Source organism: Thermobia domestica, chromosome 10 (genome assembly GCF_964235325.1).
Source record: "Thermobia domestica chromosome 10, izTheDome1.hap1.1, whole genome shotgun sequence".
NCBI classification, from domain to species: Eukaryota; Metazoa; Arthropoda; class Insecta; order Zygentoma; family Lepismatidae; genus Thermobia; species Thermobia domestica.
Genome location: NC_137463.1, coordinates 88,561,473 through 88,589,120, shown reverse-complemented (window position 1 = coordinate 88,589,120; position 27,648 = coordinate 88,561,473). Strand labels below are relative to the sequence as shown.

Here is a 27,648-nt window from a genome sequence, read left to right as displayed (position 1 = left end):
AGATAACATTCTCCTGTGTTGGACTAAAAAAAATACTGTATCTCATTTTTCGTACTCTTCCAAAGTCAGCAACTATATCTACGGCCCTATTCAATCGAGAAAAATCGTACGGTGAAATGTTTTACGCTTTACGCAAGTAATATTCTTATCACTAGTCTATCATGTCATTATTACTATTAGTGTTGACGTAATGAAACTTGTTCTGTCCCCCTCTCGCTATTTTAATGCTAAGGAGGAGAAGAAAAAAATAATGCGCAAAGAACGACGCGCAGATAAGAAACAATTATTAGAATGACTGTAACCAGTAGTTGGTCGCACTGTTTGTTGTCCGTGTGTGACTCAGCCTCAGCCATCTGATTGAACAGTTGACTGACACGAAGTGTCTTGTTTATGGGGTCCTGACAGTGTCAATTTTAAATCACCAAAATGACTTGTGTAGTGCAAAAAAGATGATGAACTGTGTAAAATATTTTAAAGGATTCTCCTATATATAGAAATAAGCAGACGACCTTGGAGCCTTCCGTATTTTGATATTTATTAGTAATTACAATAGTATATATCCAAAGAACAAAACATTCAAAATGACGTTGTTCGATGTTCCAGTAGGAATACAGCTAATACGAAAAATTCACGATAAATGCTGCCCTTCTCTACAAGTCAACAGAGTATTGTGGTAAGTATACATATATAAACAGAATGTATCTCATCCCAAAAGAATATAAGGGTTAGACAATGGGGAAAGTATATTATAGCCAATTTACAATAAAGGAAAATATTTAAAGATTACAGCTGGCTAGTTTCTAGTTGCGTTAGTATGAGATATGGTGCAGATTTATTGTACTGATCCATACATAAATTAATTGTATAAATAAACTTATTTTTTTAGTAAATTTTCGGTCAGTTCCTTGAGAACAATCAGTTTTGGGGTGTGGAATTGCATTTCTCGGTGCAGGGTGTATATCAGTCACGAAATCAGAAAACGGTCATGAAAGTCACGAAATTTAGCTTTGGGTCACGATTTTTTTTAACTGTGCAAATGTAAGTACAGATTGAAAAATTTTGTTATATAAAACGTTAAAATTCACCACCAAGAATGTCTATGATCGGCTTTAGACGCTACCAAATTGCAAGCAAAATACGTTTGTGTCTCATGGATGAAAATTCGGCCTAATTCGCACCCAAATTCGCTTTTGAAAATGTTAGAAAATTTTATGTTTTGGTAAAGAAACGGTCAGGAAATTTCATTTTGGAGTTTGTTTAGTAGACACCCTCCGGTGCAGCTTCTTTTTAGAATGGTTAGGTCCCTGGTTCGATCAGCTCGCGCCGTGTGGACTTCGTGGTGGACAAACACTGTGCTCGGGGTTTTCCCGTTTCCTCCCAGTTTTCTCATTTCACTCATTTGTCATAATCACTGTTTCCTTTAGCCTAACCGGCATAATTGTGGAACGTAAAACTCAAAGATTTTATTTCATTTTTCTCTAGAATGGCTTCAGAGTACCCATGCTATGAAACCGGGAAGGTTCTAGAACACAGGTTCCCTCCATATAGGTTAGTAGCTAGGTTGGTTCCTTTCTGTACCAAAGTTTAATATTTAACTCATACAGTATTGTCCAGCGAGTGAAGGCGGGTCAGAGCCCCGCAGGGCACGTTGTTTCCTGTCTTTATTACAGCTAAATGGGAAGGGAGACCTGCGTTCTAGAACCTTGCCCATGAAATCTATTGGGCGAAAATCACTAATCAACTTGTGCCAGTTGGCCAGTAAAAAGCACGAGTACCATCTAACCTAGTCAGGGAAGGAGCGCAGGAGGGAGGCCCGCATAGGTATGCATCTGTAGCGAACAAAGCATCAACGACGGTGGACATACACAAACGTGGGTAGCGCAAACCACAGTATGTTCTGTAAAGACTTAAACTTAAAGACTTATGTCTTAGATTATGAATTTCCGTTATTATGGACGTTAGAGTTAATTTCCTGATATATTTTCATTGCTTTCACGTTGTATTCTAAAATAACGTAATAAATTGATTATGTTAATTTCACAACTGTGAGAATACCTTTGCTCTCGGACACTTCTATGGTTGTACATCATATTTTAGCACACCGCTTTCAAATACTTTGCACCTCACTTCACTTCATAATGTGGTTAATGGCTATCTTAAGCAATCCGTGCTTAACAGATTGAACTTCCATCAATGTATTTCTACGTAGATACGTGTCTCACAGATAAAAACTTAACATGATTCAATGGCTTAAGTTTAGAGTTGCCCCTCCAGTTTCAAACCTACAAAAAAGCAGGAAAAACATTGCAGTGCAGTTTTCACTACGGATCCGTAGTATAAGTAGTAGTAGGAGTAATAGTAGTAATAGGAATAGGTTAGAAGCCCCGCAGGGGTTCATTGGGTTCTGCTCTCGACATTAAACGGGCATGCTGCTGAATCATCAAAACCTCCCGCGTCCTGCAAATAGTACCCATTTTTACATATCTTTTCTCGTATTAAACATAAATTTACTGCCAAACTTACACACTTTAACATCATATAAGAACTGCAAATCATCATTTTGTACCTCTTCTCCTGCGAATTTTCCTAATTTTTGTAAAAAACGGAGGGGCAACTCTGAACTTAACCCGTTTCGATTATTCGTACACTGTTCTATTAAAATATGATTACAAATTTGTCCAGTAAATTTTACAAATCCGTGGATTCATGCAATAAATCTGCACCCAAGGTATTTGTAGATTAAGGCTTTTGTGCCATATCGCCGGACCACTTTGAAAACTGAAAAAAAGCACCAAAGTGTATTGCATTCGGTTATATTTTGTTGGATTACATTAAGTTACGTTAGATTGCGTTACATTAGGCGTGCAGTATTACTTCAATACGGAACCATAGTATAAGTATTAGTATTAGTAGAAGCAGGAGTTAGTAGTAATAGTAGTAGTAGGAACGGGTTGGAAACCCGGCAGGGGTTGGTTAAGTTCTTTTCTCGACATGAAATGGACAAATTAAAGACTTGCCAATTTTTTTTCTGAACATTTTACAATTTCTGGATCCGTATAGTAAAAAAAAGTGTACCTCTTCGCGAAATACTCCATCCGTCTCCACATACAGTGCCGCTAACAACATCAAAAACAATCAACAAATACAACCACTTTCTTAACTTTTACTATTCCCCTTACCTCCCTTGTACTCATTCTTTCTCACAAACTTAAATAAATTTTCCAATTGACTCGGTAAATTTCCCAAAATTGGTCCGGCGATACGGCTCTTAACCCGTACATTAAAATGAAGTGTTGTTTTCGTAACATTGGCCATAGTGTATTCTTGTTATTTACGGAAGCGTATCATTGCGTTAAGTGAATAATTGTTGTGAAGCTACAATTACATATAACGGAAGTGAATCTTTTCCGTACACTGTCGAAAGGATCCTTTTCCGTGTAAGGATTGAATGTAAAAATATATCTATATTTGTTACTTTGAACACTTGAAAGAATAGTGATGCGGACACACTGACTATGCAGATTATAAATAGGGCAAATTTGTACTACAGTGAAACTCACATTTCTTGGTGGAAATAGTGTCCTCATGCCATTTACACTAATGTTGGTCCTTGTCGATATCCCACTTGGAAAGGTAAAGTTTTGGGCGCCACGAGAAATAATTATTCGAAAATTATAATTCTTTGCCGAAGGGCGTATCTTAAGGAAATTCAGATTTATTCTAAAAATACAGTATCTCATGAGCCCTTCAAGTTAGAAAGATGAAACTCATTAAAAATAAGGGGCCACATGTCCCAGCATTTTGGAAAAATCTAAGGTTCCACTGATGGCTATCTGGGATCGAAGGAACATAAAATTTTCCTAATTACTTATCGTTATGTTAATGCACCTTACTCACAGTTACTCCTGTTTCATTTCCGTACCTGAGTTGTATTTCGCAATATATTTGTTAATTTCCTGCTCTCATTAGCTCTTCAGGTTGCGAACTCTTGTCATATGTGGAATTAACGAAATCAACGTTTCAGTGAATTTATACACTTGTTTCCTTACCTTGTATCTGTGAGGGAGGATATAGATCAACAACAAAACTACAGCGGATAAAAACAAATTTATGCTAGGTATCCACTAAAGCACAAATAGTATCTAACCGAATCAAGAAAGAGCACAGCAGAACTGTCTGCGCGGGGCTGCGTCCGTAGGATGTAGGTATGTCAGTGAAGGTGGTTATACACACAAACGAGGATTGTGGAGAAACATTTATGCCATAAAAACACATGCTTTACGTGTGACTTAGCTTTGAAACACTTCCATGATCACTTTCTAGCCTACCTTCACATAGCATTTCACCCCATCATGTCGCGTATGAAGTATTGCGTGATGAGGGGCACATTTTCTATTTCGTGTTTCTGCCTTATACATATGAGAGGTAAGATCCCGGTATATTTTGAGTACTTGACAGTTCATGTATTTCCCGTAGATTTTACAAATTTATGCTTCATCAAATACGATAGCACCGAGCCCCGAAGGGGTGATACTTATGGGATACTATCGAGCGTTGCTGAGATCAATTGGCACATTTCGCCTTTCTCTTCCCTATTGCATCATATACTTCCTAGGCTAGTTACTAAGACAGTGGGTTTGAAACACTAATACATTTTATATGCTCTATTGTCAGTTCACGTTAATATGGCCTCACTACGCACCTTCATATAGTACAAGATTGAACTCCACTTTTTGCCGTAATTAATCACTGTACAGTGATGACCTTTGTTACCTTTTTGGTTTATTTGATTCTTAGATTTCGTATAATTCTATATTTTTTTCTCTTTTCTTTTATTATTACTATTTTCGGAGAGGAGGCATTTACGGAACTTCACCCTTGAAAATTTCAGTATACTTGGGTGTCATTTTCTATATAAATAAAAGTGAATGTAACGATGTTTGGGGGCCAATTTCTCGTCGACTATTGCACTGAATTTGATATTTTCAGTACATGAGTGGACAATCTCTAACTTACCTTAACACTAGAGCCCGAATTTCCATGCACAAACCAACCCCGAGATATGCATGCAAATATGCACGAGAAATATCAAAAAATATGCTCTAGAGTATGCATTAAAAATGTTAAAATATGCACTGAAACATAAAATAAGAAAATAAAACTCAGTTTCTTATAAATATATCTCATCTTTTGTTTGAACTATTAACGTTTTTTTTTTTTCTGTAAACCCTCTGCGTTTATCAGTGAGAAATGTTTTGTGGATCGAAAAGTTCCTTTCTACATCAGCAGGTGTCACTGGTTCATGTGAAAAACACGAAATGTGTTACGTCCTCTTCCAGTTCCATGTTTTCACCATTAAGTATATTTGCAATGTCAGATCGTTTTGTACCCGGCATTTTTGCCTAATACTTCGCAAAGTTTATCTGACGGTATTTTCGCAACACCGTGAGTTTCACTGGACAAAGTCTGCGGTAATTCGCCCAACAAGACGAGTGAATGCAGCAAAGCATTGTTACGGCATTACAACTGTCTGATAATTTCAGGGATTTTCGAGAAGTGGTTGTGTATGTACTTCATTTTGTTCTCAATACCACTTATGGAGAAATATTTTTTTTTATGACATACATAGCAGCTACATAATCGGGATTTAGTGAATCTACAACTGTCTTGAGTTAAGTTTTCTGCATAATACAACATCCTCTACCCACGAGCCCCATCAGGTTTAAACCGCGCGATTGACCTTTCACAAATACTTCCTTTACATTTAATGCAAGTGTGTCTACTTCCGGATATTGGCATTTGATTATTACTGCTACGTGAAGACGACCGTGTACAAGACAAGTCAGGTAGGCTAATTTAGGATACAGCACTTTATTGTTTTATTCTCCATCTGCGTTTACAAAGTGATTCAGTTCACTTTAAATATAAGCTACTTTCTTGTGATATACTCCAAAATATGCTAGCATGCAGCAATAAAATTCGGAAATATGCGGTATTTTGCAGTTTACGAAATATGCATGCACATCGAAATTCACTCAAAATATGCACGTATATGCGCTGTCATATGCGTTTCAAACGAATCCTTACAAGTCCCTCGGAAAGAGAAAAATTTTTTCCATACGTTTCTGTATCTTACTATAAACATGCATTTTGCATATAAATCCGGGCTGTACTTACCACACATCGGTATAATGGAGGGGTGACTTGAAAAAATAATTGAAAACGACTAATATTAATGTGTATTCCATAGTTGTTGGGGTCACTGAGATGAATAGTGACACACTCGATGCTGTTTCCGTACACACGTGTCCTCCATCTGCATCAGACGTGAGGGGGGAATATAATGAGAAAAGCAATCGATATTACATGTGCAATCCATAGTTTGTGAGGGCACTGAAAAGAAGAATGACACTCGCAATTCCGTTTAAATCCACATTCATCCCCTATCGGCATGAAGCCCCGGTGTAAGGATTCAAGTTAAAATAATTGAGATTAGTTTGCGGGGTCATTGGAATGAGTAGTGACATTTCCGATGCTGTTGAAGTGCAAGTTCATCCCCGCCGGTATGTTGGACGAATGACGTTACCGATTTGTATTATAACAGTTTTATTGAAATGCGTATCCTAAGGGCGCAGAGGATTTAAATCTTTTCTCCACATGCGAAGAACGGGCAATTCAGCTAGTTCCATATCTAAAAACGAAATATAATCGCATTAAATAGGAGATAGGGAAACTCGTAGTTTTTTCTTGCGTATGTAGTAGAGTATATGTCATACAGTAGGATTACTGCATGTTATGAAGGTCCTTTAATCGTAAAATCTATTGTAAGAAAGTAAATTAGCAACTGGAAATGAGATTTGAAAAAAAAAAAGTTTTCCAACATTTCTGTTCGTCCGTTATAGCGTTTATCTCGATCGAGTTCGTTAATGGAGTAAGTCCGTTAACGAATAACGATGACTTTAACAGTGGCTATTTAAAGCCCATAACCCGTACATGTAAGTGTATTGATGGGTTTTGTGGTTCGGAAATAGCCAGAGCGGTAATCTCGACCGAGTTTGTTAATGAAGCCATTATTAACTGTGGTTATCTATAGCTCTATCCCATGCATGCAGAAGACCCTTTTTTTTTTTTTTAGCAGATAGCTGGGCCAATTACCTCGATCAAGTTCGTTAATGAAGTAATTCCGTGAATGTATAGCTCATATCATCAACATGTAAGCGAATTCATGACTTCTATTTTTGACAACAGATAGCTAGAGCGATTATCTCGACGGAGTTCGTTTAGCGTCCCATGATTATGCACTTTAGATTAAAGGAGGCTAATGATTAAGGCAAGTGAATGATGATGGAAGAATTGGTGGAATGAGATTGTGGGAGGAAACGGATATCCCGAGAAAACCCACGGGCACAATGTTGTCCACTACAAACTTACTTGGCCAGGGATGGAATTAGGGTCCCCCACCGTTAACGTATTAACGGTGGCTCTGTATATCGTATTCCATTCATATAAGGCTTTTTTCTTTCTTTCTTTTGCAACAGATAGCTAGGGCAATTAATGACGTCAGTCCTTAACGTATTAAGACATAATAACGACTTTAATGGTGGTTATGCATATTCCGTGTATGCATGTGAAATTTTGAATTGTTTTTTCAATAGACAACTAGGAACTTTGACTGTGTTTACCTATAACCCATATCCCATACATGTGAACGAATTTTTGAATTCTGTTCTTTACAACAGCTAGCTAGAGCAGTTACGTCGACCGAGATCGTTATGGAGTTAATCCGTTAAAATCTCAACGAGTAACGGTGACTAACGCTATCTATTCAATCTAATACATAGAAGTAGCTCGCGTGATCGTCTTCACTCCCTTTTTAATAATTTTCAATTTTAATTAAGAAATAAATATTATGTATTCCAATTCCAATAAGAGATTTGAATAACTAGAACTTTGAGCAATTTGAACCATCATATACGTTCAAAGTTCAATGCTATCCTAGCGGGAATCCAACTCGAGACCACGTGCCGAAAAGACGCGCGTGCTAACCACTAGATCAGCGAAGGTCAAAGAAAAGATTTGTCAGGAAACTTATTAGCTAATGTAATTTTTTGCGATCCTGTAGCTCTGTGGGTTAACTGGTACATCAAATTGGCGATACTCACTGCCTAATCTCGCGGCCACACCAAAAAAGTGTTTGTATATTTTGTTTCGCGATATGCAGTGCTGCCTATCCAAGGTAATGTAATATTTATACCATATGACTTCCGATGTAGTTTACTTGAAAAAATTAAACTCATTCTTTCCTGTTCAGAATGACCTTCATTTTTCTTTCTGTTTCTCTGCCAACTGCTGCAAATGAAAAGAAACACCTGCAAAGTTCTTTCTGCCATATACGAATGTGAAGACAATCACGAAATCTTGCATATTTACAGTGTGTCAAACAGTTTCATAGTTGTTTTTCAGTCACTCACATCTACGAATGCAATAAATATATAATCAGCAGTATGAATAAATCTATTTTAAAATTGTAGGAATCTTCAATTAAGACAAAATGTGTGATTATTTCATTAACAGCTTTCGTACAAAATGTCATGTCACTCCTTATGAAAAATCCACAAGGGGAAATATAGTCTTGAAGTGAGTTTTCTTCGAAATTTGCCGAGAGTTTCTATTACAATTTTGCTCATATTCCATAAATAAATGTTTCAGTAATAACAGAAGTGTGAGTTGATTTAAGAAAAACAACAGAGTTTAGTGTGGTGGTCCATACCATTTATTACTTTCGAGTGACAGTAGGATAGAAGAAAGAATGGACCGTGAAAAGTTTAAAAAAAAAAAAAAAAGTTTCATTGTCCCGATGTCGCCTGGAGACGACGCTGTTCAAAGTACTCCGCACCAAATTTTAAACTTAATAACATTTTATATATATATATAAAATTCTGTAGAGGGCAGGAAAGGGGAGCAGGTTCGAATTTTCTTCCTACCCTCGAAAATAAGCATTAAGCATAGTTTACTGAAGGGTGAATATGAAGAAATTGCGATTTTCTCGAATACAGCTGGAACAATTTTGTTCATATTTCATACATCAGTATTCCATTAACAACCCAATACTTGTTGTAAGTCATTTATCTTGGAAAAATCCAAAGGGATAGTTACTTTTGTGGGCAATATATGTATTTTGAACATTTTTTTTTTCAAAAACGACTCAGGCAATTTTGGTCAAATTTCAGAAATAAATAATTCATTACTAACTGACAATCTTGCATAACTCATTTGTCCTGAAAAAATGCACAAGGGCTAGTGTATTCTTTGGGGTAAGTTCTTTCGGGAGAGTTTGTTCATGCTTAATAAAAAAATATTTGATTAATAACCTGAGTGATGGTATAACTCATTTGTCCTGAATAAATCCAAGGGGTAATTTACTCTTGGGGGTGAGATTTTGTGGTGATCCGTAAATTTTATTTTTAAGTAATTTGCTTTTGCAATAAGATCAATACATCATAGCCAACCTTTCGATTTGTTAAACATTCAAATAATAAGTATTAAAAAAAAAAAGGAAAAATCTTATCACTATTAAAGCAATAAAGGAAATGAAGAAGATAAATGTCGTCGTTTCAAGCAAGAAAAAGTTTTGATTATTGTTGAATTCCTAGAGTTGTATCAAACAATATTTAAGGTAATTAAAAAGAAAGAAAAACTCAATCGGAATGGCCGACACCGAATTCAAAACCATGACCTCCGATATGAGAACTAAGAATGTTAGCCTACGACTTCTCGATTATTTATATATCTAAAGGCGTTATCCTCGTTGGAATAAAACTCACCCCAACCACTAAACCGCACTTTCTTAGTTTTTCCAACATAAATGTTTTATGTCTTATTGTAGTGTTTTAAGTGAAATAAGATCAATATCATAAGAGCGATTTTCGATTTTCCACTTCCCAGAATAGAAAAGTAGTACAAGATTTGAGGAAAAAATACAAACGCAAGGCCCGGAAACTTACATATTCGTTATACGTTAAATGATATTGCATTTCGGCCTCTCCGTTTAAGGGATGAACGGGCATCCAAAGTACCTTTTATGGCATTTGTGGGTCATGAAAGTGTAAATCCGTTGAAATCTCGATTTCTTTTTTTCACGATTGCTCCTATCACTGTGCCTCGATTGACGCTTGAAAGTGTAAATAACGTGTAAATTTAATGTGTTTAAACTCTTCATTACATATGTAGTGGAATGAATATAAAAATGTGATTCTTTGGTCCCTGCTAACAAACGCTAAATTTACTTGCAGAGAATGCACAAATGATTCCAAGAGATAAAACAGTTTTTTTTTTATGTATAAAAAAAAAAAAACTAAAATTGATTATTAGTATGAAAAATATTGCAGTGTATCGGAAACATTCCATGACCTAAATTTTCACTATAAATTTTCTTTCGATAGTATTTGAGTTACTGTTCGTAACTGATAGATTGTTGCTTTACAGTTCCCCAGTGAATTGTGAGTTGAAATATTAAATAATGCGATATTGAAGAACAACTATAATTAACATATTCAGTAACCCCGTTAAAAGGAGATAATTGAAAAGAATAGCACACTACGAGGCCACTGATAAATTTCATGAAATGATATCCGGATAGAACATTCATTAATATATACTAAGTAAATCCTTGAAAGGATATCAGAAGGTGTAGGTTGTCATACAAAATTAAAATATGGTTTATTTCTACATCACATGGAGAATATTTGATATACATTTACGAATGTTTCTGTTTTTACTTATTTAAATACATAATTTGCTAAGTTTTCCTTAATACAGTGCGTTCAATTTAAAAGCGGTACATAAGGTATATTTGAGTCTTGTTTTTGTTGTTGTTCCGTTGTGCCCATTGTTACAAGAAAAGTTTATTGGAGCGGAAGGAAGGGACGGGGAGGGGTCGAGAAGGAAGGGAGTGGATTCAGTGTCACTTGCTGGTGTTCCGCTGTACTGCTCTTCGTGTAGTTGAGTGAGAAATTTCCCTCTGCGATGCTATTTAGTGTTCAGGAACGTGCCTTTATTGTTGAACATTATTTCAGAACAAATTCATTTAGAAAAGTCCGTAGTAAATTCACGGAAATGTTCTGTAAGAGTGCTCCGATTGTAAGTTCAGTACAAAAAGTGATTAATAAATTCCGTGAGACAGGGTCTGTATGTAACGTGAAACACCGACGTAGGAGGACTGTTCTAAGAAGCAGTGATTAATGTTAATGAGGTAATGACAAGATCTTTCCGCAAGCCTTTACGACGCCGAAGCCAGGAGACGCAAATGTCCGTAGGATCAGCCCATACAGCAGTGAGGAAAATGTTGAAATTATATCCATATCGAATTCAAATTTTTTTCATGAATTGAAACAAATTAACTACTATAATCTTGTGGACTACTGTCAGTGGTTCATTGGGAATGACATCACATGTTTGACTAGACTACGTGTTCTTTGATGAAGCATAGTTTCACCTAAATCAGGCGCGTATTTAGGTAAGTGCTATTTTGTGCTTGAGCACAGAGCGGCAGAATTTAGGGGGCGCAAAATTTTGGATTTTTTTTTTTTTTAAGATTCACAATAAAGTAATATTTAAAACTAGTAACCCGCAGAGTCCAGCGCAAGCGCCAGAAAATATGTTCATATATTTAACTCGCTCTAATTACAGTAGTTACTAATTAGCTAGCTTATCTGATTATTTTTTTTAAAAAATCGTCCCCTCTCACCCCCATCCCAAGGGGTGAGGATAAACTTGAATATCATGAAAATTTATACCGTTAAACTCAACAACCTCGAAAACTATGAATTCAACATTATTATCTATCGTTTTCGATTACTTATAAAATCTCGGGCCCTCCCTGGGGAGTGGAGTATGACCAGTGTCACTATTCATCTCAGTGACCCCAAAAACTGTGAATTCAATTGTGATATTGGTCGTTTTCGGGAGGGCGGCAAATTATTTAGAGCACAGGGGCGCAGAATATATAAATACGGGCCTGACCTAACTGGTACGTGTCTTCGCAAAATTATTGAACATGAAGCTCTGAAAATCCCCATCTTTTCGTGGAGTCTCCCCTCCATCCTCAAAGTTAATGTCTGGTGTGCCATATCCAGGAGGCGAGTGGTAGGACTTTTAAAGAAACACTCACACGCATTAGATATAGTGAAACTTAGCAGTTTCTTGCACTCTTGGAACCAGAGACGTACACGCCTTTGGCGTAGGAGACCCGAATTCGGTTTCCAGGGGGACCTCATGGTTCTGATTCTACGTTAATCAGTAGGTCCATGTCTCATATAACCTCACTGTTGCAAGGGACGTTAACCTCAAAATCAAATTGATTAGATCTTGGAACTAAAGGAACGTCGGTGCTGGTTTCAGCAGGATAACGCAACTCCGCACACTTCTAATGAGACAATGGCTATGGCTATATTAATAAATTTATTTGGCCACGGGATTATTTCAGTGAGATTGTGGCCTTTCAGATACCCAGATCTTTCAAGTCCGAACTACTTCTTGTGTGTTGGGGGTTGGGATTGAAGCAAAAAATACACAGGCAAAATCCACGCACCGTAGAAGAGCTGAGACACAATACCACTGTGAAAATTAAGATTATAACTGTAGAAGTCCTCCATAATGTTGCACGGAATCATGGAAAAACGTGTTAACATGTGTATTCAAGAACAAGGTCGTCATTTTCAACATTTGCTTTCATAATCTTACTTGTATGTTTTTGTATATATTTGTACTGCATACAGATTTTAAATTGAACGCGCTGTACTTATGCAGTTATGATACTTAAAAAATAATAATAAAAAAAACTTGAATATCAACTTTTAAAAAAATCTATTATTACTCGTAAGTTGTGTCTCTTGGAATTAAACTTGAGAGGATTTAAACGAAAGGTATGCATCTTATGGTTATTATAGGTCTACCTAGCAATACCAATAGAGAACTTAGAAGTAATTGAGTATTTGATACTATATAAAAATCTGAGCTATGCTTATCAGTTCTAAGAACTAAGAAGCAACAATCCTAATTTCATTTGATGTCGACAGTTATTACATCTGTTATATGAATGTAAAAAGTATATTTCTATAAAGTAAATAAATTGAAAATACATTTTTCTTTTTTGATCTTAAAACTTAGTTGCACTTTGTAATATTTTAAAAGTAGCTTCATTTAAATGAACCCGTCTCAAAGGTGCATAGGACTTCGCATTATTTGGTTCTCTTTTTTAAATAGATATACCGCGACATGGAGGTCTTGAGGTCGGCAGAATAATTTCTTAAAGTTTTCATGCACATTTTCTCTTGTGGCTTATTCTTGAATGTCAAAGATATTGGATTTTTTTTAAAAAGTAAAATAACTCATTTCGTATGCATTTCATACTTAACCAACTTGATTCATAAGAAATTCTGATGTTCCTCGCAGCAGAAACAAAAACTCATCTTTTATCCCATCCTGTAGCAGTCCAATCAGAATTATTATTATTATTATTATTATTATTATTATTATTATTATTATTATTATTATTATTTTATTATTATTATTATCATTATTATTATTATTATTATTATTATTAATAATAATAATTTATAACAAAAAATACCGAAGCATCCAAGTAGCAATCCTAAAACGCATACGTTTCAGGGATGATTTTTTTAATAGTTTCTTTATTTTTTAAAAATTTACATTGCTTTAACTACATTATTGATAACTGTCCTTCACTATAGAAATAATGATTATAGCTATTCAGGCAATGCTCTTAATATTCCTTGTTCGTAACCAGTGCTATTTAAATTACTTGTGAGTAAATTTCTTCCGTACAGAGATAACAATTTAGAGTTAATAAGACATTGTTCTTAAGTTTCCCTTGTTCTATATTTGTGTCTTCTCATTATCTTCATTCTGAATACAGAGGTGAAGAAATGTGATGTTTCTGTACACACAATGCTAACTTTTCCCACAACACTTAATTCTGAACAGGAATTATTTGAGTGTAACCCAGTGCTGGAGAAATATTGACGTGAACGAGAACTTAATTTTAATGCTGATAACTATACTGTTAAGAGTTAGTGATCACAAATCATCACTTCATACGAAACAAATTATTCCTGAATTGTGTTTCCGATGTGAAAATATATATTTTCTAAAGGAATTTAGGATTTAGATTTCTGGCTTTCGGCATCTATGGCCATTTAGCTTGTCACATATGAGGAATGACGTCCCTAAGGTGAGCACACTATCCGGGGAAAGGGAAGGAAGGAAGCGGCCTGGGACTTATAAGTTAGGTACCACCCCGGCATTTGCCTGGTGTGAAAACCCAGGAAAATCTCATTCGGGATGGCTGGCCTGAAAAAGAGTTTTACACTTTTTCGACAGAGTGCCCCCACCTGGAATCCAATCCGGGACCGATCGCACCGAAGGTGAGAACGTTAGCGACTACGCTACATACACTTCCTAAAATCCTGGCACCGTTATCCCCCTATTTTATTTTTACGTTACCCAAGGTCTCTTCGCGAAGCTTTCCAAATAGAACTCAGTCCTTTTCCATCTATTTCCTTCTTGACTTCTTATATACTGTGCGTTACAAAACTTTATTTCTTTGTTCAGTTGTTCGTCTCTTTTTGCTTACAATCTTTTCTTCAAAGTTTTATTTACTTTTAATGCTTGAATGAAGTGTGAAATATTCAAATCATTTCCTTTTTCAGGTACCGGTCAAGTGTATTGATATTGACATTTATCTCATATACCTGCTATCATCTGTCCAGAAAATCCATTAGTGTAGTGAAAAATGTTTTACGACAAAATTGCAGTGCGATGCTGCCACCGAAGGATGTAACGCCACACAATAAGGACACATGGTGTGATTGGGCTCCATTTGGTAAGTTGTTCCTATGTAGATATAACTTGTTGTAAGTTTAAATTTGGTAATATAGAAAATATGTATGGTAAGTGGGTTTAATAAAACTGAGAAGTGCCATGATAAACAATAAATTTGTACATCAATTACTTCGTAATTCAATAAAGGTTAAGGTTTTAGTAAGTACTGCTTTTATGTTATATATTTTAGTTGGAGAAAAATGGTTATAGTTCATTAAAAACAAATACCCTGAATTGATTATTAAAATTCACTACACTAGATAGTGTTATAGTCACATCTTTCAGTGCATAAAATAAGGTATAACTAGGCGACAAAAGTGTCGCCTAGTGGCAAGCTAGTGTCGTATAGTGAACAGACATAGTGCGGGCAAATCGATGTCATCTTTGAAAAAAAATGAAAAAATTGGCAAGGAAAGAAACGTTTCAATTGTGCGTTTTCCTGCGTATTTCGAGGTGCGTTTTGTAAAACACTTGATAAAACTAAGTCAAGCTACTTGGAACAACTTACTATGTATGCAAAAGCACTGGACATCAATCACTGAAAGTGCAGAAACAACAAAAGTAGGAAAAGCTACTGCAAGAGGATTCCTGCGTGTTTTGGAAAGATGATCAACAACAACATCCCACTTGTCCCATGATGGACTTATTGAAACACCTTGAAACGCTCCGGAAAGTATGTCAAACATTAATGATAATCATGATAGAGCTTGTGAAAAAAAACTGTCATACAGCGTCTTGCTTTAATGGAACAAGGATCTTACCCTGGTGGACTAGAAGGATTGCTCAATAACTATAATTCTACAAGTGATGAAGAAGATGACCTATTTCATTCTGGCTTGGAAGCTCTTTCCCAAAGACGTGCTGTCAACTCCCTTGTCCCCACTAAGAGGTGCTGGTCCGCAATAAGGACAGAAGTGGTATTGAGTTGCAAAGAATTTATTTCCGAAAGACTTCATAATGAGCAACAAGACATCCTAAATTCAATAAATGCACTCATCGAGGCTAGAAGCGTAAATGAAGTAGTTCAAGCAGCACGCATCCAAGTTGAATATGTATTTGAAAAAAAGTGCAGTTTCTTTTTTGACAGACGATATTGTAACTTTATTTGCTGCTGAAAAACTTCCTGTTCCTTTAATTTGAGTAACTCCACGTCAAAATTATATCACTATTTAAAGGTGTCTAGACCGCACTCTGTATTTTCAAAATTGGTGCAGTCTTTGATCTCACATAGCGCTGGGGCCGAGAGAGCAGGATCAGTTCATACAATATTGTAAACAAGTAAGCAGTCGAGTTATTCAAAGGAAGCTCTAAATTCAAGAATGTATATTGCTCTTAATAGTGTTGGAACAACGTTTTATGATTCTAGGCCTGCTGTGGCAAAATTTTTACAAACTAAAGACAGAAGACAAAACCTTCCAGAACCGGAGTTATATAAGGACCAAGAATATGTCAAGATTTTTTTTTTCTTTTTCAAAAGATAGCCTCATCTAGTGCGAAAGTTACCATTGTCTCTTGTGTGATATGCTACTTTAACTGAGTCATATTTTAGTTCTAAGCTAGTTACTAAGATTTTAATTGTGATTTTTTAAAGTCAAAGAATTAAAAAAAAAAAAATGCTTTCAATGATTTGTAAAAGCACTATCGTGAATTCTGATGCTCCATTTATATTTGTTGTCTGTTACGTAAATGTTACACTGATATGTTGCTATGATTTTGTATGTGATATTATTGCTTTAAGGTATTTTGTTATATGTTTTGCTCGTCAAGTGCATGATCACTAACTCACTTTTAGTGCGGAAAGTATTAATAACATGGTGTAGAATAACAGAAAGCATCATCAACTTGCATACAGAAAATTAAATATATCGTCAATATCTAATTTTAGTCAACATAATTTCATTTTGCAATTACTAAGTGAAGTTGCTCTGATATCTGCAAAGAAGTCCTCAACGTTACACTTATTTGTTCACTATTTACTATAAGATATTAGATATATTCATAAGTTTATAAAAGTTCAGTACCTATGTTAAATTCATAAAATAATAATGTATATTTTACTTAAGTTTCTGGATCTATTTCTTTATTTTCTTACGTTAATTCTGCGTCATACTTGTCACATATGTGGTATATGCAAAAGACGTTGTATATTCTCTTACGGAAAATGAAAGCTATGTGTATCTGACATATCAGAGTGAATTGAAAATTTTCTTATGCCATCAAAGTATGAAAGAACAATAGATAGATTATGTAGAAAAAAATTCAGTATTCAAAATTCAAATTTTTTTTGGCGACATGATTTTAATAAGTCTTCTCAGACTATCAGCCAGGCGAAAATGTTGACATCTGACGTTTCGAATGCGATGTCTGCATTCGAAACGTCGGATGTCAATATTTTCACCTGGCTGACAGCTCGAGAAAACTTATTAAAATTTAATTACTTAATTGATTCTTTTTAAGTTACTGTAATTTCTGTTTTTACTATGCTAGTGTTTCATTATGTCATTTTAAATATTCTGAATTTCATTCTCGTTGGATTTCATACAATAATTAGTAAACTTCTTAGATAAAAATATGGAACTTAGAAGTACTAAGGTTTTAATACAACAGTAACCATTAAATGGTTAAGCCATTAACCATTAAAGATTAAACGATATATTAAGGACAGTGTCACTTATACTTTATAAAATATATTACAGAAAGTATGGTACTAAGTGTGACATTTACTGTTCACATGTTCCTTCTAGGCGATGCGACTTGAATGTGTGACACAAAATGTTAGCATTTAACGGGGCCTTACGAAGACCTTTAATTTGATACCTTATATCATGATGCAAGCTGTTCTTAAGTTCTAATGTCGCCTAGTGAAAATGTCTTAAAATATGCACTGACAGCTTTGTATGTATCCTTGTATCGAGTTGTTAATTCTATAGCAAGTATCAGCAGAAAAAGATTGACTATTCATATTAAGACTATAGTTCAATAGAAAGGGGTGGGATTAAGATCTATGCGTGTTTGATGATACGATGTTAATTTATTATTACAATGCTATTTATTAGGTTTCTTTTCTGTGTTCATTTGAGTCAAATTTTTTAGCCTAAATTTCACGCACTTCCGTATTCACTAATGCTCTGAAATTTTGTACACATATATAAACCTGATAACAATAAAATATTTTTACTCTAGCTTGTCGTTTTACTGTAAAATTAATCTGTTTTTCTGTATGTTTGTTCGTTAGATTCAAATCTTGTAACGTAAATTTTACGCATTTCCATGAAGGCTAGAGCTCTGAAATTTTGTACAGATACTTAAACCCGATAACAAATCAATATTTTCACATAATTTTCGTTGTGGTTTTAGTTTTACTGTAGTGTTAATTCAGTTATTACTTGTTTTCTACACTGTATATTCTATTCCGTTACGCAACCAAAAGTACTCTGTATTTTGCATGTACAGTTTAACATCAAGTTATCTTTGTGATTTAGCTTTGTTTCACATTTTGAACCTGTGATTTCAAGATGCATTGAATGTGAAAACAACTTAATTAAAAGTTAATAATATTAATAATAATAAACGTGAAGACATTTTTAGAAATTGTTCTTGTAAATTGCACTGAAAAGAAAGAAAATAATTGTTCTGGAGGAATAAAATGAAGAAATTGCAGCAGGGTTAAAATCATTGGTTACGATTTAATGTTTTAAATGATGTACCTAGTATACAAAAAAATATTTAGCCCTTAACCTTAGTAAAAGCACCCAATACTGACTGTCAGTTTATTTTACCCCATCAAAACAATTATTTGCTTTCTTTTCAGTGCATTGTATAAAAGTATTATTATTATTATTATTATTATTATTATTATTATTATTATTATTATTATTATTATTATTATTATTATTATTATTATTGTGTAATTACAAATTAGTCTTACGGTCGTGGTACCATATGGTAGAACGGATACTGAAATCCTGGATTCTGTTCTCACTGTTCGAGAATTTTTGGTATTGACCCAACATTGTGAGGCAATGGGATAATTACTGGAATTAAAAGATTTCTTAATAGTTAAAAATAGCGGTATCGGAAGCCACTGACTGCACTGATCACACGTCACTCAGTTGAACGTTCGCTGTATGGCTGGCCATAGCCTTTCGTGGACTGTAGCAAAATATAGTTTAGTTTAATAGTGTAACACTCCGTCTGAGAGTGTCCTTCAATGAGGTAAACCTCCATTTTCCCATAAGATTTGTATGAGTTGTTGACTCAATAAGTTGGCCACCTGTCTGTCTTTGGGGTTTACTGCATTGAAGGAACAGTGTTTCTGTGGTGTTAATTCACCTCTGAATGTATGACATCTACGTGATCTCCATTTTTTAGTAGAAACTCTTTCAGAACAACTTTTAATGTATGTTTCAACACGTCAGTAAATCGAAAGTGGAAAGGAGGAAAAATATATCCGTTGAAAGTAACAGCCCCCAAAATACAGCAGATGATACTCTTTATTACTCTATTGTCGGCGAGTGTATCAATGATGGACGCCAATAAGGCTTCCCATTCGTATGGCAAGACCACTTCATAATTCAGTGAAGATGGATTTGGATCAGGGTTGGCAAAAAACATGGTTTTTATTTTTAAAAAAACAACAAAAAACCCGGTTTCTTTGGTTTAAACCAGTTTTTTTTTTTGTTTTTTTGGTTTGTTTGTTTAAATAATTTGCTCTATGTACTTATATCACATGTAAACAGAAATAAGTTTCTTTCGCCTTGGTGTTATTATGTAACAATCGGGTTATGCTGGAAGGGTTCTCGTAAGCTTAAAGCGGAATCCAAATAGCTTCTCAGTTTACATCCGAGAAAAATTGTCCTCTATTTGAACTCAAAACAGGGACTAATTGTCCACAAATGCTATACGTCTGCCGACTCACTCACGAACGACTCCTGATAAAAATACGTTGTACTGATCTTTACATACTTGTCAATATAATTGTCGAGTCATTTCAGAAGGAGGGGGAAAAAATGTACAAGTGAAACCATTATACAGAATTACATATGGACAATTTCAAAATACTGCAAAGTACAGAAGAACTAATTGAGTCCAAGTTAGTTCACTACGACTTTTATTAATCCAAGTTTAAGAAATGCGACGACTTAATTTGCATATCAGTAAAACAAACTGAATAAAAATACGAATTTGAGTGCACTTTGGCTCTGACTCATTTATATATAAATAGATACCAAAGATACTTCTGATTTCAATAAATGCTTCTCGTGGGGTTTGTATTACTCCTCCCCCCCACCAAAAAAAAGTATGGCGTTTCGATGTATTTTATCAGTAGTAAATATTAAAACGAAACAATATTTAGAATTTTTCTTTGTTTGCAATTGCATAACAATAATAACGAACTATAAAAAAATCACAAAAGAGACATTCATAAACTTATAATAAAAAAAAAAAGTTACTTTTGTAGTATAATCTCTTCGAGTAATGAATGGGGAATTTAGGTCTGAATATAATACGAATAATATACGGGAGTGAAACGTGATAACCCACAAATGTGTGTTTGCCAAGATTTTACGAACACTTACACTTACGAACATTTTTCGGTTTTTGGTTTAAACAAGCCAACCCTGATTTGAATACTCTTTGTTTTTCGAATGGGTTTCCTTCTTGGGAGGTGCAGAAAATTTAGAACAAATAATAATCGAATTCGTGTTGGAAAGTACTAAAGCACGTTTTGTAATAGCATGTTGATATTACATTTAAAACATAGTGTGTGAATGACAAACTAAAATATATATTTACGTACGATATTTTTAAATTGAAAAAATCATTTTAAACGATTTCGAGAAGAGGAGGAGGTTCTTAATGTGATCAGTTTATATATATATAGATAGATAGATAGATAGATTGTAGTCATGTTCACGCATAATAGCTTCGACTTAGGTTTTTTATTTTTTTTTTTAATTTTTTATAGTTTCCTGTTTCATGGTCCCATATAAATTTCAGCAGGATGTAACGATTGTCTTCGGAGCAAACCATAAACACGTCAACGGGCGCAGTATAAAAACCGTAATTAACCGATTTCAATATGTGTATGTTCGCCCATAACTTCGATATAGATGTGCCAATTTCACTAATTCTGCTTTCGTTTTAAAAAAAAAAAATGCTTCCTCGGTGATTCCGCGTAAATTTCATGAGGATCGGATCTAATGATTGTCTTTGGAGTTAGACCATGAAACTCCTCAGCTGCTGACAGTGTTGATACTTGAATTAACTGGCTTTATTGTATGCGTGTTCACGCATAACTTCAACATGATACGTGGACCGATTTTGATATTCCTTTTGGTTTCAGAGAGCATACTTTTCTTGCTGGTTTTCTCTATCTCTCTCTCTCTCTCTCTCTCTCTCTCTCTCTCTATATATATATATATATATATATATATATATATATATATATATATATATATATATATATATATAAAATATTTTTCAGCCTTTGATGACAATCTTTGGAGCTAGACATGAAACTTCTCAACAGTTGATATGCTAGTACCATTATATATTTACGTATAATTCCGTAACGCGCAGACCGATTCTTTGAATATATATATTTGTTGACGCATGTTCCGACCCATTTCATAGGAAATTAGTGTCCTACTTGGGTAACGGAAAAGTGAAATAATTAAAGGCAGTTAAAAGAAATATAACGGAATTCAAATACGCACTAAAGGGCAGAAAATCTTTTTTAACAAAATGGCAATATTAACCGACTTAGAAAGAACCTAAAAAGCAGAAAATAATAAAAACCATTTAAAAACAGAACCATCGAAACTAATTTTATATTATAAGCATTAATTTATTTTGCTTGGCACAGACTTCAAATAATTTTATAGATAATAATATGAAATATTTTCGGACTTTAAACGCTTTATTATAATTATTTTGTGCTTTCCAGCACATTTTATTATTTTGTGCTTTTTAGCGCTATTTTGAAGTTTGTTAATATTTTTATTTCATTATTACTTTGTTATTTATAAAATAGAAACTAATGCGTAGATAATAATTAGTACCTGTATTAGAAAAAATGAAATTTTTGAGTTTCACGTCCCACGGTTATGCCGGTTAGGCTAAGGGAGACGGTGATGATGAAATAATGAAAAAAATGGTGGAATGAAGAAAGTGGGAGAAAAGGAAGAATCCCGAGAAAACCCACGCTCACGATGTTTGTCCACCACAAAGTTCACTTGGCGCGAACTAGGATCGAACCAGGAACCCCAAGCACCAGAGGTGAACGCTCCACCACTGCGCCATCACGGCCCCTACCTGTATTAGAAATGTTTATTGCGAGCTGTAAGTTTTTGCTTAAAAATACATATAATTTATGAAAGTTTTCCACCTGTCTAAATTGACCACTTTCCAATAAAATAGAGGGTAGCCAAGATAGATAGGTTTCCTTGTATATAACATTAGAAATACAAGAATAATTTCCCGGACATGGCAAAATTCAGATGCATAGATGACCAATTACAGAATAACAAGTAATGTATGTCTTAGTAGAAATTGCAGAATTAACAAAAATGAGCAAGTGAGCAGATGGCCAAGTTAGTAGGTTTTATTGTGTAAGAAATAACTAAAGAAAAAGTGTAATTTACTTGAATAGAAGTAAAACAGGTCATATGCTATGTTCTAATATCACCTTCTTTAGAATTAGAAAAGATATTACATTTCCGTTGTAATGGTGTTAATTTTTGGTTGTTATTTTTCTTTACTAGATGGCGATAATGGGGTGACATTGCTGGGAGTTTTAGATTCAGGATTTTTATTTTCGTATGCAATTGCCATGTTCATTAGGTAAGTTGTAATTAAATTACTTAAAAATTTTGTACTAACTATGCTGTATCAATGTTCTAATATTTATCATCTCCATTCTGTACATTTAAACTTAATAATTGTCTGGCAACATATCTTATCTTCACATATTTGGACCGAGAGATACGGCAGACAATTTAACTTCTTTACGTAAGTATTGACTGTGAATATTTTGTCTGATAAGAAATTTATCAAGAAAGCAAAACACTTGAGGAATTTTATCATATTGCGATATAATTGTATAGTAGAAATGATAAATATGGTGACTAAGAACTTCTACATAAAGGAAGAAAGAGGAAGATAAGTATCACTGAATAAAGGAAGTTGCAATTGACCCCTTTGATATTTTACATTTAAGGTTAAAATAGTAATCAGATACTTGACTGTTGAAGTAAAGCTGCTACTTAAATTTTAGAAGAATTAAAAAAGTTTTTGTTTGATAACCAATAAAATTATTTCGATTTTTTAATTAAGATTCTCATGATCGAAGTAGAATTTCCTAAAATAATGTGAAAAAAAAAAGAATTTTATAAAACAATCAAACCGACATTTTCTTGTGATTAGGGGCTAGAAGCTGCTTGGTTTTGGCCAAAAGTAGCCAATTTGTCTAGTAGGCCAGGTAATAAGTACCATGTGATACAACGTAATACTTGTTCCAATAAGATGTTATGCACGTATTTCATCCTAAAAGGGTAGGGGCCCACTGTCGCTTAGTTGTAGAGCGCTTACCTTTGCGTGGGGTCCCTTGTTCGATCCCAGCTCCCACTAAATAGGTTGGTTTTGTAGTGAATATACACTACGTGGGTTTTGTCGGGGACCACCCGTTCCCTCCGACTTTTGTCATTCCACCATTATCCATCTCATTATCTCTACCACCTTCAGTGTGAGCGGTCGCGGGTTCGATTCCCGGTGGAGGCACTCGGTCGAAAAATTGTAAAAAGCTTTTTCAGGCCAGTCACTCTAAATGAGGATTTCCTGGGTTTTTCTCATTCACACCAGGCAAATGCCTGGGTGGTACCTAACTTACAGGTCCCAGGCCGCTTCCTTCCTTCCCCAATCCTTTTTTCCTTCCCTTTCCCCTGATAGTGTACTCGTCGAGGGACGTCATCCCTCAAACGTGACGGGCTAACATGGCCATAAATACCGAAAATCCAGAAGTTTAAATCCTAAATCATCATCTCCATCTTATCCTCGGTGCATAATCATGGGTTTTTTAAACTAAAATTTTAAAAAGTTATAGAATGCATCTAAATTTTTAGCACAAGATGGTAGAATGTAAGGCATCAATTATTATAAGATTAGGTGCATATAAATTGCAGTACAGCATGTATTTCGTAAGGCTATTTTGTCGAAATCACGCACTTTCTAGAAAAAGATATAAAAAAGAAGACATTAGCTTACCAGGTTTAAACAAGTTTTCCGCATCCCAAAACTTATGTCTTGAATTGCATGTTATTTCTGGAGACGAACAATTGTAAGTTCAGGAAGAATGTGTGAAAAGATATAATAATGGAGAATTAAATGGTATTTCTTCAACAGTAGATAGATGTAGACATTATTTATGCAATACTGTGCACAGAATTTCAAGAGGAATCCTTCAACCGAACTGAATAGAAATAGTGAAATGTTATCCTGTTGAAATACTTACGTTAGTTGAGACACAAATCTTCTTTATATTAAGATGTAAACAGATCAGTCAAGTATGATGAATGGTCACTATTGAACTTTATATACTGAATTTTTTGTGTGTTGTATTTCTGCCTTACTAATTCTCAGACTGTTAGAAAATAACTTTTTTAATTTCTTCTTTTAAATTAAGATCTTTATATGTTCAGCTTAGAATAATAACTTTTCTTTCTTTTACAGTCATCATCAAAATTTGATATTAAGGTAGATTATTTCTATTGCTTTTTGTGTGTATATAATCATACATTTATATTTATGATACCAGAGGTTTAACATATTGAATTCAATGAGTAATTGGACATCAACTTTTGCGGAGAATGTGCTACGTTATACAGCTAGCAAAAAGACTGGTATTAACAGTTTTAAAGAATGTTTCAAAGAATAGTTTACGTTTTCATGCCCTTTTGTTTTTAATATTTCTTCGCTTTTTAATTCCAGTGGCATGGTAGCTGAACGAGTTAATTTACGTTATTTTCTCACATTGGGAATGTTATTTTCTGGAATCTTCAACTATTTATTTGGTATTGCTTACACCTATGGTGTACATAATTTGTGGTACTTCGTTGGAGTTCAGGCAAGTATTAAGCTACCGTTTATTGCATTTGTTCTTTTTTTTTTTTTTTTTTTTTTAATACGATTGACATTTATTGACTACCATAACTCATGTATACATGCTAGTCTAGTATACAGTCTCTTCGTTTACTAGTGTTAGCTCTACAATTTGTAATTGCGAAATCGAGTGTTTGCTGTAAGAAATTGGTAAAGTTGGTGTGTTTTTGAAAAGAACTTGTTCTCCATAAGCTATGTTATAGACGTAAGTCAAACTTTATAGTAGCTAATCTCAACTAATGATTTTGATGATGAGATTTTTTTTTATTTGATTTTGAGTTTAGCGTGGGATACGAACCACATGAGTTCCCGCCGGGAATCGAACCCGGGTCTTCCATGCAAAAGGCACATACACTAACCGCGATTTTGATTATAAGAAAATATAGTGAGTTTGGTTCTTTTTCACTACCATTGTGATGTTAGATTTCTGAAATCTTTTCAGTATATTAAATAGAAGTTAATTTCCCAATCCTTTTTCCAATATATTCGGGTTGACAGAAACCATTCCTCTGGGAGAGGTTACTTGGTTGAAGGCTTAATGGAATCTATTTCTTATATCATACTCAAACATGGATATTATTAAATGTACCTCCAAGTTCAGATAAATTAAATGTATTTAAAGATACAGCGGAATTTTCGCAAAGCTAATGGATAACAGTTTTGTTTCTGGTATGCTTAGTACTGGCTTTGATTTCCGGTGGTAGTTCAATATATTTTGACATTGACTTGGTACTGTACGGAGTTGTTCACGGGCTGTAAGCCAGAAATTATGGAAATAATTGTTCTGAATATTAATGGCTACACAGCGTGCAGGATACATGCTACCCTTAGTGAACGTGTGGTGTGTGTGCAGGTAGATTACTTCGTATTAATAATTATCATCATTTCGATGATTCTTTTTATTGGTCTGACAACGAAATTATAGAGTTTCTCATTTATTGTTCAATTTTTCCAAGGATGAAATATATCGCGTTGGTGCAAACTAAATTGATTCTACTTTTAAAATGTGTGGTTGTGAATGGACGAACTATACGTATAAATTTACACACTCACCCACACACGTTATGTATAAGTGATTAGTTAGGCGTATTACACTGTGAAAGAAATAAAAATAATATTTATATATCTAATAATGAAATTTCACGTATTGTTTTGCTTATCAGTTACGGAATCAGATGTACATTAGTGGACTGCCTGATTACCAGTAAAATAGAAAACGGTCTTAAAAAAGAAGTTGCGAAACAAATTCACAAGAAATTAAAAAAGGAACAAGGCATAAACTAATAAATAAAAACTCCTATTTCGCAATATATTGAATATAATTGTGGATAAACACACAGTAGTAAATGACCTGAAATCGTTATCAGAATTGCTTTTAAGACAAATTGTGGTATTAATCTGATTCAGAGAAGAGAAAGAATACTATCAGAAACACCATCAAAGTAAATCATGTCAAAGTATCATTAAGTACTCACGTAAACTGCCATGTGGTACGAGAAGACCATATTTAGAGCACGTGTCCGGTGTGATATGGCACGTTTCTATCTCAGTAAGGTAGTTGATGGGTACTAATGAACGTTAGGTTAAAAGATAATAGTTTTTGCGGCACAAAAGTAACAATTGAACAGATATAAGTAAAATATCTTCTATCTGTCAGATTCAGTAGCATAAGATGAGTATGTTCTTTGTTTAAAAAATAATTACACTTTTATTTCGATCCACATTTCCTTGTACCTAGCCAGAAATGTAGCTAATATGCTAGTGTATAGAGAGAAAAATTCAACTCCGTTTTGATGAATGGAATGAGGGACGTACGCAGGAATTTATTTCGGGAGGGGTCCAAAGCTTTTCGGGTGGGGTCCAAACACAATTTCAGCTTAAATTATATTAAAAATTGTAAAATTGCCCCTAAAATTAGACTAAATTTACAAAAAAGTCCTCATTTGGGGAGGGGTACGGAGCCCCTGGACCCACCCCCTGCGTACGTCCCTGAATGGAATAATATTCGATGATAAAATTAGTAGAATAATAAGTATCAGAAATAAATGGAACCTAAGTTTAAAAAAAAATGGCTGGGAATGTATCGAATACCCTTACTCAGGACGTGAAATTTTCGATCGCCAAATATTGTAGCTTGGCGATACACATTTGGGTTTTTCTTCATTTGTCAATTGTCAAATGGCGACCAAACTCTCTGATCTAGTAGTGGATTCAAACCTGAAATTTCATGTCTTGTCTTATTACACTGTCAGTATGTTACAGTTTACTCACAACAATAGATCTTCTTAATAATTCCGAGGAGTATTTGTGTTGGTTCTCCGTATCGTGAATCCTATGCAAAATTTCAGATCTGTTTTGCAGTTTCTTCTAAAATATCTGGAATGTCATCTTTGAAGCTCACAATTACTGCCGAAATTGGTTTCACTAGTTCTTGTGTCAGTTCTGAACTTTATAGTGATCACAACAAATTCGTACAAGAAAATACTCGCAAATATTCATACAAATCCAATATTACCAAACAAATGCGATCTCAAAATCAGTAATTTTCGTACCCCACAAAGAAATTTAAAGTCGTAGAACTATCAC

General features: G+C 34.5%; 1 protein-coding gene across 5 annotated transcripts in view; it reads left to right on the top strand.

Moving 5' to 3' along the window:
- The first annotated feature begins 251 nt into the window (after window positions 1–251).
- The window catches only part of MFS16 (major facilitator superfamily transporter 16), a 66,903-nt gene continuing 39,506 nt past the window's right edge, over window positions 252–27,648 (top strand). The window contains exons 1-4 of one of the 5 annotated variants that reach the window (XR_014127064.1): window positions 252–673; window positions 14,733–14,905; window positions 22,671–22,749; window positions 24,892–25,027. Coding sequence is in view for 4 of the 5 variants with exons in the window: in XM_081728214.1 (XP_081584340.1) it covers window positions 582–673; window positions 14,733–14,905; window positions 22,671–22,749; window positions 24,892–25,027 (480 nt within the window). In the remaining variant the exon portion in view is untranslated. The remainder of the gene's footprint in view (window positions 674–14,732; window positions 14,906–22,670; window positions 22,750–24,891; window positions 25,028–27,648) is intronic. The other 4 variants (XM_081728214.1, XM_081728210.1, XM_081728213.1 and 1 more) reach the window with 4 other exon arrangements.